Source organism: Capricornis sumatraensis, chromosome 11, assembly GCF_032405125.1.
Source record: "Capricornis sumatraensis isolate serow.1 chromosome 11, serow.2, whole genome shotgun sequence".
Taxonomy (NCBI): domain Eukaryota; kingdom Metazoa; phylum Chordata; class Mammalia; order Artiodactyla; family Bovidae; genus Capricornis; species Capricornis sumatraensis.
In genome coordinates, this window is record NC_091079.1 from 39221699 (window position 1) to 39235683 (window position 13985).

The 13985-nt window shown below is 41.1% G+C and overlaps 1 protein-coding gene across 1 annotated transcript in view; it reads left to right on the plus strand.

Moving 5' to 3' along the window:
* Positions 1-11535, plus strand: part of PPDPFL (pancreatic progenitor cell differentiation and proliferation factor like) — a 41916-nt gene extending 30381 nt beyond the window's left edge. The window contains exons 2-5 of the mRNA XM_068983405.1: positions 8588-8682; positions 10013-10090; positions 10379-10478; positions 10721-11535. Of these exons, the coding sequence (XP_068839506.1) occupies positions 8628-8682; positions 10013-10090; positions 10379-10478; positions 10721-10841 (354 nt within the window). The 5' untranslated portion in view covers positions 8588-8627 and the 3' untranslated portion in view covers positions 10842-11535. The remainder of the gene's footprint in view (positions 1-8587; positions 8683-10012; positions 10091-10378; positions 10479-10720) is intronic.
* The last annotated feature ends 2450 nt before the right edge of the window (positions 11536-13985 follow it).

The following is a 13985-nucleotide window of genomic DNA, read 5'->3' on the forward strand; positions in this document are numbered from 1 at the left end:
CAACATATGTGTGGTTTACCTTCAGGGATGTTCTTTACGTGGCCCTTGAAAAGATGACAAAGTGCTTCAGTTCATGATCTCTGTTTTGGGTGAAATATTCAGGAACGTTTTTAATGAGTCTGAATGAATGATTGTGAATTTTGGACAATGAGCTTTCATAAATATTCATTGAAAAATCATAAACACTTTATCCCTTGTATGGAAATCTTAATTAATTAAAAGTTAAAACAAACCCAGAGTATTCCCACTAGACATGAAAGAGCGGCTTCTGTTTTGTTTACTCTAAACTCATTACTGATTATGTTTAATAAAATGAAATCAGTGAATTTGCAGTCATTGGGTGTATTGTAGCATAAGCCCTACAGAAAACATGTCCTAATTCTGTTCAATTCTCAATAAAATATCAAATCAAAGATACTTCAGTGGAGCTGCTTCATAAAAGGGCTACATTCACCAAGGATGTAAAATTGCTACAAAGGCAGACTGTTTTTAATGATCAAGGAAAGTTAGTTCTACAGAGTTCATTGAAGGGAGCCCTTGGCCTCTAATATGGTTATTTACTCTATAACCCAACTCCAGTAGACATATTCTCCTGAAGATTTGCTAAAAGAGGCTACAATAGTTCATGATTTTTCACAGATATCTAATGTACAATTAGAGATTAATTTTTAAGTAAAAGGAGAACACTAATTGGATTGAATCGCTAATAAGGGGCATCTTGTGTCATGTTTTTCAGAGCATAGACCAACTTAAAGATCCTTGGGTGCAATACTTTGAAGTATATTTAAACGTTAGGAGTCCTGTTCTTACAAAAAGAAATAAAGATGTAGGGAGATGCATGCCATCTTGCTCACCCAGCACTTTTACGCAAAATCCAGACCTAAATGGACTGGGTTCTGAATTTCATTAGCTTTCTTTCCCAATAGATACAAGTAGAAACTATCCATCATGGGAAGTCAATATAAGGAATTTTGTCCTGGTTTATGTGGGTTTGATCCCTGGGTCGGCAAGAGCTCCTGGAGGAGGGCATGGCAACCCACTCCAACATTCTTGCCTGGGGAATTCCATGGACAGAGGACCCTGAAGGCTACAGTTCATTGGGTCACAGCTGAAGAGTTGGACACAACTGAAGCGACTAAACATTAATAATGTAGGGTGACTCTGGGGGATGATTTGGGGAAGGTGATGCAGCCTTAGTGAAGAGTTATAAAACATCAAAACACCTGTGAAAATCCACCCTCATCTGAAATGAGCCTGGATTCATGAAAGGATCCTAAAGATAAAATCTTTATTTTATCTTTACATAGAGATACATCTATCTATGCATTATAGATGTATACACAGAAGGTTGTGCCACCGATTGAAGCAATTAAATTTTCAGCAAATATTTCACCAGTATTTTCTCTGGATTTCAGGTAAAACTAGTTCTACAAATATTTACTATACAAGCAGCTAAAATTTCACATCTAGGCATGTTTCTGTGATTGAGGGCCTGCATTTACATACACATAGATCTGACACCGCTAGAATCTAACGCTTTAGAAAAACACCCTGTGACTCACGTAACCTTAATTGCTCCTGCCTTTCTGTAGTTAACCATTCATAAATTACCTTGAATACGTAAAACTATTTTATAATGTTATAATGGGTTTGCAATACAAGTGAGCTTTCTGTGGCTCCTGGCAACAGCTTGGGAAAGTTCTGCCAGAGGTCCTTTTTTCCTCCCCTTCCTCTCTGGTGATGAAATTCATAGAGATAGCCTTCCTTCCCTGGGCTGAAGTTCAAAATCCACTTGTGTTTTGGATCATCTGATAAAAGTTGATATTTCATCTGAAAGTTGAGCAGAATTATTTTTGAAAAAAAAAAAAAAAGCAGATAGGAAGTGAAAAATGCCACCTTTAAAAACTCGACTCTCCATCAGGCACAAGGAGTGAAAAGGACAGTAAAATAAATATCACTGTGAAAAATATTGTTTCATTTTATTTGTAAATCTCAGACTTAAAATAATCTAATGTTTTCAACATGTTAGGTTGATTTGTGCTCTTTGATAATTACTATGAGTCGATTAAAAATGAATCTCATGTTTCTGCCTCTAAAGTTCATGGCTTCTCTGGTTTTAATTCTAAATAAGAAACTATTTCTTGTAAGCTTAGTCAAAGGATCAGTGGAAACATGACCACAGCATATGAAATTTTTTGTCAGAAACCATGTACATCATGTTCCAGCGATAGCAGTGCCCAGATTTATGGATAAAGATACATCAAAATGGATATAATTCAGGATATTCAATCAATTCATGTCTGAAATGAAAGCTTTTGTGCTTAGCATACACTTTGTGTTTGAAATCTCGCTTTACCTGGCAAGCTGTCTGAGTGATCTCGTGATGTGTTGATGAGACTGATGAATTGAACAGATAACGCCCAAGGCTTCTTTCTGCGCCATGTGTGTCTCAGTTTCTGCTCTCCAGGGAACCCGGCCAAGGACAGGGTGACCTGGGGCTGGGGTTTCAGAGTTGGAGCACCTTTCGCCTGGTTGGCAGCTGTGTGGCCCCCGTGGTTGGTGATGGGTGAAGTGCCACAGCCTGTGGGAAACTCCAGCAGGCCGTTCCAGGCTGAGGCACGTGTTGAAGTCCTAGCCCCCAGGACCTCAGGATATGACTATATTTGGAGATAAGGTCTTTAAAGAGGTGATTAAGTTCAAATGTCATTGTTAGGATGGGACATTGGTCCAATATGACTGAGTACCCGTTAAGAGAGGAGACTAGGACACCAGACACACAGAAGACAACCCTGTGAAGACACAGAACAGTCTACAAACCAAAGACAGGGGCCCCAGAAGAACCCAACCGCTGCCCCCAGAACCGGGAGAAGAGAAAATATAAATTTCAATGGTTTAAGCCACCTCGCTTCTGGTGCTTTGTTACAGAAGCCCCAGCAGACCAGGGTGGCTATTACAGCCTCTACCAGTGATGATTTGGGGGTGGAGGAGTGGGGGGCACTGTGGCAGGGGCTGGTCTAGCATCCATGGCTGTTCAGGGGTGTGATGGTCAGAGAAACAGCTATCACTGGACATTGGGATGAGCTGGACATAGTGGGATGGCATCCACACACTGGAAATATCTGTGAAAGGAGAAAGACTATTAACCAGTGTAGGTGGATGGGAAGAGTCTGTAGGTGAAGGATTTCTCACCTCTGGCAGCTGTCAGGCAGGGTCACCAACAGCCTCAGGGTCAGAATCCTGAGCTGTGTGAGCAAGGTGGGACCCTCGCGGTCCCAGGTCCACAGCTGTCCCCTGGCGCCACTTGAATCCGACACTGCGAGCTGTAAGTTCGCCCTTGGTGACTCAGGCAGGTTTCTTTTCTTAGGAAAGCTCACAGGAGGAAGGTGAGGGGGTGAAGGGTGATTCGCCAATCAAGCACCTGCCACAGATGGTTGGATGGCATCATGGACTCAATGGACATGAGTTTGACTAAACTCCTGGAGTTGGTGATGGACAGGGAGGCCTGCGTGCTGCAGTCCATGGGGTCGCTCAGATACCACTGAGTGACTGAACTGAACTGAACAGTGTTCATTTGAAGCTTTGGTTATTATAGAGGCCTTGTGTATGGTTTTGGGCTTCCCTGGTGGCTCAGTGGTAAAGAATCTGCCTTCCAACGCAGGAGATGCAGGTTCGATCCCTGGGTTAGGAAGATCCCCTGGAGGAGGAAATGGCAACCCACTCCAGTATTCTTGCCTGGGAAATCCTGTGGAGAGAGGAGCCTGGCAGGCTACAGTCCACGAGGTCTCAAAAAGTTGGACAACACTGAGTGGATAACAACAACAGAGTGTTTGTGTTTAGTGGGGCATGTTCATTGATTCCAATGTCACTGCATGTTTAAGACCCCCAACGTGTTGTGTGCACACACAGACATGTCAGACTGGAGCTGGAATGAGGCAGAGGCAGTGAAGTCACCCAGACTGACCTCACCTGGTCAGTGGTCTGACAGCACGGGGTGGCAGTGAATTATCTATAAGCACCATCTTTCTGCCGTGAATTTCCATGCTCTACAAAACAACGATGGGATATCTGTCTCCTACTTCATCCATCGTCAACAAACCCAGAAAGGGTAATAGTGTCTCACATGGAATAAACTGGTCACCCCTCAGAGAGACTATGGTGAACTGTGACTAGTAATTAGTCTTACTTAAATATGCCTTTCTCTTCCTTTAATGAGATGTCCATTAAGTTTGAAGTGTGTGTTATAATCAAAGAGAAATGTTTGCATAACTTAATTTTAGGATAAAAGACTCAGTGAATTGTGGATGGATCTAATTTTAATAGTGAGATATTGGAAAATAACATGGGTCAGAGAACAATCGGGGAGAAATTAGCCTGCCTTATGTCTTGGTTGCGGTGTGGAAATCGGAGCCCTATTATAACATTTTAATCGTTAGCCGAGGATATAACCCTCATTACCACACACAGGAGGAAGACCACATTGGTTTTGCTAGATTTTCAGAACAGGAGCTACGGTATATATTCGGTTTTGTACTGGGTGTCGCTAAAGCAAAAATATATAGGATATCCATCTCACATGCTAGCAAAGTAATGCTCAAAAATTTCCAAGTGAGACTTCAACAGTATGTGAACCGAGAACTTCTAGATGTTGAAGCTGGATTTAGAAAAGGCAGAGGAACCGGAGATCAAATTGCCAACATCCGTTGGATCAAAGAAAAAGCAAGAGAATTCCAGAAAAACATCTGCTTCATTGACTATGCTAAAGCCTTTGACTGTGTGGATCACAACAAGCTGTGGAAAATTCTTCAATAGATGGGAATACCAGACCACCTTACCTGCCTCCTGAGAAATCTGTATGTAGGTCAGGAAGCAACAGTTAGAACTGGACATGAAACAAAAGACTGGTTCCAAATTAGGAAAGGAGTACGTCAAGGCTGTATATTGTCATCCTGTTTATTTAGCTTATATGCAGAGTACATCATGCAAAATGCTGGGCTGGATGAAGCACAAGCTGGAATCAAGATTGCCAGGAGAAATATCAATAACCTCAGATAACGCAGATGACACCACCCTTATGGCAGAAAGTGAAGAGGAACCGAAAAGCCTCTTAATGAAAGTGAAAGAGGAGAGTGAAAAAGCTGGCTTAAAACTCAACCTTCAAAAATAAAGATCATCGCATTTGGTCCCATCACTTCATGGCAAATAGTTGGAGGAACAATGAAAACAGTGAAGACTTTATTTTCTTGGGCTCCAAAATCACAGCAGATGGTGACTGCAGCCATGAAATTAAAAGATGATTGCTCCTTGGAAGAAAAGTTATGACCAACCTAGACAGCATATTCAAAAGCAGAGACATTACTTTTCCAACAAAGGTCTGTCTAGTCAAAACTATTGTTTTTCCAGTAGTCATGTATGGATGTGAGAGTTGGGCTATAAAGAAAACTGAGCATTGAAGAACTGATGCTTTTGAACTGTGGTGTTGGAGAAGTCTCTTGAGAATCCCTTGGACTGCAAGGAGAAACCAATCCACCCTAAAGGAAATCAGTCCTGAATATTCATTGAAAGGACTGATGTAGAAGCTGAAACTCCAATACTTTGGCCACCTGATAGGAAGAACTGAGTCCTTAGAAAAGACCCTGATGCTAGGAAAGATTGAAGGCAGGAGAAGGGGATGACAGAGGATGAGATGGTTGGATGGCATCACGTACTCAATGGACATGAGTTTGAACAAGCTCTGGGAGTTGGTGATGGACAGGGAAGCCTTGCATGCTGCAGTCCATGGGGTTGCCAAGAGTCGAACACGACTGAGTGAGTGAATGGAAGTGAACCCCCTGTCTTTGAGAGGCTCATTTTCGAATCTTTCAAAAACTAAAACCATGGGTCAAACCTGGATACCACCAGACAGGAGAGAGGTGTGGTGTAGTGGCCAGGGGTGGTGCACAGCTAGACAGAGCAATGGAAGTTGCCTACCACTCAGAAAGAACCTGCAAATCCATATCCCAAAATTTGTGAAGAAATTTAGTGCTAAGCAACTCAGCCAACAGTTCAACAACTGTGACAGAAAGTGTATCTGTAAAACTAGGAAAAAATAATGTAGCTAAAGGGAGCTAATAAGTTATTTTTAAAAAGAAACAGAACAGATAGCAGAAAATAAAGAGATGAAAGGAGATAATTTCTGATTGCATATAAAAAAGCAGCTGCCACAAAATTAGCATTAGACCAATGAAAATCTAGGGCTGAAGTTAAACCTTTAGTGCTGATAAAGGAAAGTAAAATCCAAGATCCACCAAGAAGCTATGACATCAGGATTCTGTGCACACTTGCCCACATGGCTGCAAAACACATGAAGCCAAAATGGACAGACTCAACTGATGCAATTGCAGTACAAACTGGGAGGGCAGATGGTAAGACATCAGTAAGTACATAAATCATTTGTTTAACATAATTAAGTAACACAATCAAATAGATACAAAATCATGACTGTGCAATGGAAGAATATTTACTATTATTAATACACAGAAAGCCACTTCCAAAATTATTTGAAAGAATAAATAAAAAAGAAAAGACTCTCTTGACAACATAAGGTATTTAGGAATCATCAATTAAAAGATAACTGAGAAAATTTATATGTCTAGGAAGTGAAAGTGAAGTCACTCAGTAGTGTCCGACTCTTTGCGACCCCATGGACTGTAGCCTACCAGGCTTCTCTGTCCATGGGATTTTCTAGGCAAGACTACTGGAGTGGGTTGCCATTTCCTTCTCCAGGGGATCTTCCCAACCCAGGGTTGGAACCAGGGTCTCCTGCATTGCAGGCAGATGCTTTACCCTCTAAACTACCAGAGAAAGTATATGTCTAGAAAAGCATCACTAAATAATTCAAATATTCAAGAAATGTCATAACAGCAATAAAAATATTTTGAAATAGATAACAAGAATAACCTTAAAGTAAATAAAAGGAAGAAGAATAAAAGAAGACAGGAAATAAAATATAAAACCTAAAAACAAGAGAGGTAGTTCTTTGGAAGAACGATTTAATAGAGAAACCGCTAGCAAAATAAATCAAGACAAAAGGAGAAAAGGCAGAAATGAATAATACTGGCAACAGAAAGGAGTCATAACCAGGTAGAAGGTGAAGGTGAAGGTGAAGTTGCTCACTTGTGTCCAACTCTGCGACCCCGTGGATGGTAACCTACTAGGCTTCTCTGTCCATGGGATTCTCCAGGCAAGAATACTGGAGTGGATTGCCATTTCCTTCTCCATGGGATCTTCCCAACCCAGGGATCGAACCCAGGTCTCCCGCATTGGATACAGATGCTTTAACCTCTGAGCCACCAGGGAAGCCCAACCAGGTAGAGTAGGTATTTAAAAAGAACCATGATGGCAAACTAAGACAAATATTTTGAGTAAATTTGAACATAGGTGATGAGCAATTCTGTATACGTTGCCAAAATTGCTTTAAGCCAGTGAAACTAACAGCCACCAAATGAACGGAATCATCAACTGACAGCATCTTCCTCCTAATATCCGGGGATCCACAGCTGGACCTCTTGGCAAACTGAGTCTAGGAAATGGCAAAACAGTTCAAGTAAGGACCATTGCTAAAAGCAGAACAGAAATGCAGCTTTTGTTTCAACCAACATTGTTGCTAGAAGGCTATCAAGCTCCTGTTTCCTCAGTCCCCATGATTTCCACGTGTCTTGAATTGCTCTTGCTGGACTCTCTAACCTGCTGTCCATTGTGGATGCAGTGAACGGCCCTCCTCTGGAAGGCTCCCACGCTTCCCCGACCTCTTTTCTGTCCCTGTGACTCTGCGCTGCATCCCCGTGGCTGTGATGACATCCAGTCCCCCTGCTGGCCTGCAGCCTGTCCGTGGTGTCCCCCTCAGAGCCCAGCGTGGTGCTGTCCCCAAGTGTGTGACTGACCCCAAGTTTGTGTCTCTGTCGCCAGAGTGGCTATTACCTCTCTCCCTGTCAAGCCAGCAGTCCTGAACCAGGACTGTCCAGAGGGCCTGGACAACACCACGTCCGGGCCAAGGCCTGCCTGGCCCACAGCCCCCCTGGCAAGCTGACCCAGTCAAGGGCACACAGGCAGGCAGGGTGCCTCTGGCTCCGCCTGTGGTGGCCCAGTGCCCACCTGCGTCCACTCCCAGCTCAGGTTTCTGCCTTCCAGACCGAGGGGTACTGTGCTCCCTGATGGCTCACTCCGTGCCCCATAGCAGGTCTGTCCTGGATCACCATCAGTCAGCCCTTCCCAACTCTGCATTTTCTGAAGAAGCTGTAGACCCTCGTTCACTGGAAGAGCAGGCTGAAGAAAGCAGGCAGGTGAGTGATGGTCAGGGCTGTGTTGACACTTCTGGAGCCAGCTGTGGACATGTTACACCTGGATATAAATTTTTTCTTGTGTTTTCACAAGAAATGAATTGCATTTTTTGTTTATGGCAATGAATTTGATTACAATTTTGTGTGAACTCTTTAATTCTTTACGGGGTATTTATTACATGGTAAGTTATGTTGCTTTACAAAAAATACTCGTGGGAAAAGAACAGGAACCCAGTATGATTAACTTTAGCCTCTCACTGCCCGTTTTGCAGGCTGCCGGGCACCAACTCACTGGCTCCTGCTCAGGGGACAATGGCATCCGTGCCTTCCGCTGGTTGTCTTCTGGCCAGAAATCAGTATTATCGAAGTGAGTCGTAACAAATCTAGAGGGTGGCCCTAGACAACATGATCTCCGGTGATGTTTGTGGGGTATAATTAACCTACGTATCATGTCCTGTCAGACCTAAAGGGAGAATATGACAATTCTTTGTGACAGTGAAGAAAATAGGAATAGACCTATCAGAGACTCCCCGAATTAGTAAAAACTGGCAAACGTCATCACTTTGCTTTAACTATATTTTGTTATAGCCATGAAACCATTAACACATAGATCAGTAAAAAGAAGCTTATATTTCACAATTTTGGTGGGGTTGTGGGGAGGGTGGGTGCACTTCCCCAGTGGCGCTAATGGCAAAGAATACTCTTGCCAATGCAGGGTGCGAGGGTTTCATCCCTGGGTTAGGAAGATCCCCTGGAGGAGGAAATGGCAACTCATTCCTGTGGGTTTTACTTTCATGTGCCTTGCCTTTAATAGGATACACTAAAACCTGATAATTTTGCATAAATAAAATATTCATTTCTGAGAAAAGAGAAGTAGCGCAAGTGTGTTTCAGAGGTTCTCTCATTTCCATTTTCTCCTGTGGTTAATCGGTCAGCTTCTACCTGGCCAGTTTTATTTTTACTTATCTCTCCATCTGTGAAAATTTATAGCTAAATGGAAAAGTACAGCTTCTCAAAGAAAATTCAGACATTTCATAAAACGAAACAATCACTTCAGAACCAGGCTATCATTTTTTGAAGTCATACCACCTTGTAGAAAAGTCTTATTTCAAGGGTTATTTGTAGACAAGAGATGGAAACATCTACTAATTTATTCTCCCCCACCCAAAGTTAATCTATGCCCGTGTTCTTAGAATTATTACATTCTTGAAAGTTATTTTTCTATTCTTATCTTTTAGAACACTTAGGTTTAAAACACAAGTATGATATGAAAAATTAGATGTTTTTCTTTTAAAATGATTCTTTTATTTCTAAATTTGATAACTTCTGTAGGATATTTAAATATAACTCATTATATATGACTCGTATACAAGTAATATATTTAATATAGTACAATAATATTCATTCTTGATTTTGTACTTTTTAAGATTTTGAATTTGATAACATTTATTATATATTTTAAATTCTACTTAATATCTGTGTGAGAGTTGTTCACCAGGGAAAGGAACACACTTTATTAATACAAATGTAATATGCATTATTCTGGGAGACTTCTGATTGGCTGGTATTATAACCGAATTTTCAGTTTATAATCCAGGATTAAATGATTTCAGGCCATGCTACTTGAGAGTTTATATGTAAAAATCTGTGTTGGCTTATTATTTATTTGCTTGTTTATTATTGTTTCTTTCCTACAGAGGCCAGTGTTTCTTCAGGCACCTCTTTAACTAGCCCTGATTCTGCCAACTTCGTAGGTGATGACAAAGCCCAGCTAGGTATGTAGTTTACTTCTTATCAGCATCACCCTCCCTATTTCCCTTTGTTTTTCATCTCTCAATTGTGTTTGATAAGACCCTGATGCTGGAAAAGATTGATGGCGGGAGGAGAAGGGGGTGACAGAGGATGAGGTGATCGGATGGCATCACTGACACGTGGACCGGAGTTGGAGCGAGCTCTGGGAGATGGTGAAGGACAGGGGAGCCTGGCGTGCTACAGTCCTTGGGGTCACAAAGAGTCAGACACAACTGAGCGACTGAACCACAAATGTGCATTTTATTTGATAGGATCACCCGAAGTGGCAGAATCCACCTGGTGGTTTAAATCCTTTTTTCAGTCTCTACCTGTGCTTTCAAATGTAAAAAGAGAAGATCAGTCTGCTTGTGGGTAAGTTTAAGTTTCTTCTGATAAGAAGATTTCCTTTTCAGATGAAAGCAGTGCATGTCATAATTGTCACATCAACCGACAGGGAGAAAACATGGTTCTCTCTGGAAGGTGAAGTCTTTGATGTGACCTGTACTTGAGGGCAGAGGTGGGGACGCAGTTTCTTCTAGTTAATCGTTGGTCAGATCTGAGCATTCTATCTCTAAAGAGAAATGGAAAACTCATATGCTGTTATTATGGTGTAGGGGGAATGGACCAGGAAGCAGAAGCAAGGTACCTTTAGGAACAAATCACTACTCTCTTCTCCAACAAGAGGAATCACAGCTCCTTGGAGAAATGGCTGATTCTGGAACAGTAAAACAGTAAAAGACAAGCCTGGACCATTTCATGATGCCCCCAAAGATACAAATGCCCCCCAATGATGGGGATATATCAAAATGACACGGGAATGAATTGGGCACGTCTGGGACTATTTCAGCAATATTTTTCCAGTTTACCTTGACTGTGAAGACAACCTAGCTTACAAATAAGCATTTCTCAGCTGATGATCTCTGCTTTGCGGTTTGGAGGGCAGTGTTGTAACAGTTAACTACACTATGCAAAGTATTACCATTGTTTGCAACTCTATGTAATAGCCACCCTCTGAGGCCCTGCAGGTGTGACCCCCGGACCATTTAGCACCTGAGCTACTCCTGGTGATTGTCTCCTTTATAAGAAGATGAAAAACTTCTGGATATCTCACTTACAAGACAAGACCACTGCAGCCACACACACGGCAAAAGTTTAGGCATTTTCTTCAATGTTGAGAGTATTCCTGCCACCGGTGTCAGCTACATGGAGAACACTGGAAAAGCCTTTGCAAACACGTGACCTTCAAATATACATGATACCTTCAAATATACAAAGATTCATGTGAAATAGCCTTTTCATTACCCTTATAATTAAAAATCAAAAATTGTGTGTTAATTTTCAAAAAGCTTGTTAAACTCTCATTACATCTGTTAATTGTTTTATTATGCCTGAAAACTGAAGCATTCATGCCTAACATAATTGTTTTAAGAGTCCTGGATTCAGAAGTGTAAAAAAAGAGTTGTAGAAATTATATTTTTAATCATGAACATTGGAAATAGAAAACATACCCATTAATACATTATCTGTTGAATACATTACTGTACATATTTGGTTATGTAGACTTTAAAATTCATGATTGTAAATTATTTTCAACAGCATGGAAAACCATGATGATACCACGTTGGATGAAAAAAAGCAGGATAATCTGTATATGATATGAACTTTGTCGTATTTAAAAGGTATATATGCTTAAGAGTAGATTGGAAGGGAATATATCAAAATGGTAACAATGGTTATTTTTAGAGATGGGAGTTTGGGTGGTTTTCATTTTCTTCTTTGTATTTTTCTGTACCTTTTCAAATTGACTAATATGATCATGTTTTTGTGTATAATTTGGAATACGTAGAGGAGGGCTGGAATACACTTTCTGCATGTGAATATCCTGACATCAGATAGAATATTTCCTTCTTTCCTTCATGTTTGGTAGATAATGCTAAAGGAGCTTCAGCTGAAGGTTTTCTGATACTGCTTGCAAATATCTTTCAATGTAAGCTGCCAGTCTTAGCAGTTAGGGATGCTGCGTTCACCCAGAGGTAGACATCAGTACACGCTGGTGTGGCTGACGGTGCACTAACCACCTGAAGGCAGCACTGTCTTTCTGCCAACACAGGACCATGCAGCCATGGCAGGATGGCCTCCTCAGTGATGGACACCTCACCAGCCTTCACCAGTCCCTCCAGATGGGATGTGTTCTCCTTCTAAGTCACGTTCCTTCATCACTTTGCTGTCAGTGAAGGGATTCAAACATCCCTGTGGCCCAATAGTACTTCATTGCTGACATTACTGCTCTTCTAATGGTTACTTGCCTTTACACTTTTTATGCATTAGTGGAGGCTCATTAAACCTTTGAGCTCTACATTTCATTTGCCTTTACTCTAAAATCAAATTAGCATGATTGAAGACTGAATTTTTCCAAAGTGAGAGAAAAGTGCAGTGAAACAAAATGGTAAATTGTGGGGGGTTTTGTTTTAAATTTGAGATTATTAACAAATTCCTTTTTTTTGGTAATCACTTGGGATATGTGTGAACAGATGGCTTGTTTAGTTTATTGGGTAAATTTCCCCAAATAAGCTATCAAGTCGGTATTTACTTTGTCTACTTAGAAAGATACTGTTTGTTAAGTTACATTTTGCCTTTGTGTTTGCAGTATTTTTAATGTGTTTAGTGCTGTTACTGACGGTTATTATTGTTTAAGGTAGTTAAATTTTACATAAGGTTTTAAATCCAACATATTATCATGAACATATATAGTTATTAAGCACTTTAGAGTAATGTATATCTACACACACACTACATCTGTTTGTGCGGATTTGTAGTTGCCAGATAGATAGATGTATAGCTATAGATCCTCTGAAAAATATTAGGAGTCTTTCCAAAAAATAATGTTAAAGTGAACTCATATAATGTTTGGCTTCCCTGGTGGCTCTGTCAGTAAGGAATCTGCCCGCAATGCAGGACGCTCAAGTTCAATCCCGGGTCAGGAGGATCCCCTTGAGAAGGAAATGGCAACCTACTCCAGTATTCTTGCCTGAAGAATCCCGTGGACAGAGGAGCTTGGTGGCTGAAGTCCATGGGGTTGCAAAGAATCGGACATGACTTTGCGACTGTACCACATACAATGATTAAAAACTGAAAGGCTTGCTTTGTGCTATTCCAGAGTTTCTACAGAATTATGATGATAAGAAATAGTGACAACAGAATGTCTCCTAGGTAAATTCTAGATAATTGATTCTCATGCAATTTTCCCACCATTCAGACACTTTGGGGCTGTACTTTAAAAAGTACCTCAGATGTAGGTCTCAGCATTAACTGTTGTTTTAGTTAAAACATCTCCTGGCCTTGTTGCCTACTGAAGAGATAATAAATAGTAAAGGTAATTATGTCAGAGGGGTGTCCATGTGATCTGAAACAAGCTATGATCATTCTAGTGTGATTTATGAAATGCTATTTGACTGGCCCTGGTTGTTGGTATCAAACGAAACAAAGCTTTGATAATTTGCCCTCAGTTTCTATGGAAGTTTATGTTGAGATTCCACTAACCTTTTTGTGAAGTGGTTTTGATGGCAGGTTGGATATTATTGGCCCCATATTGATTACAGATAAAGCCACCAACAGCCAGTCCAATTCTTTCTGAAGTCCTTCTGCTGGGGCTTAGGCCTATTTGATGCTTCATACATTTTGTAGAAGTTTAGGTTGTTAGGCCAATACTTTGGCCATCTGATGCAAACAGCTGACTCATTGGAAAAGACCCTGATGCTGGGAAAGATTGCAGACAAATGGAGAAGAGGGCAGCAGAGGGTGAGATGGTTGCAAGGCATCCCCGATTCAATGGACATGAACTTGGGCAAACTCCAGGAGATAGTGAAGGACAGAGAGGCC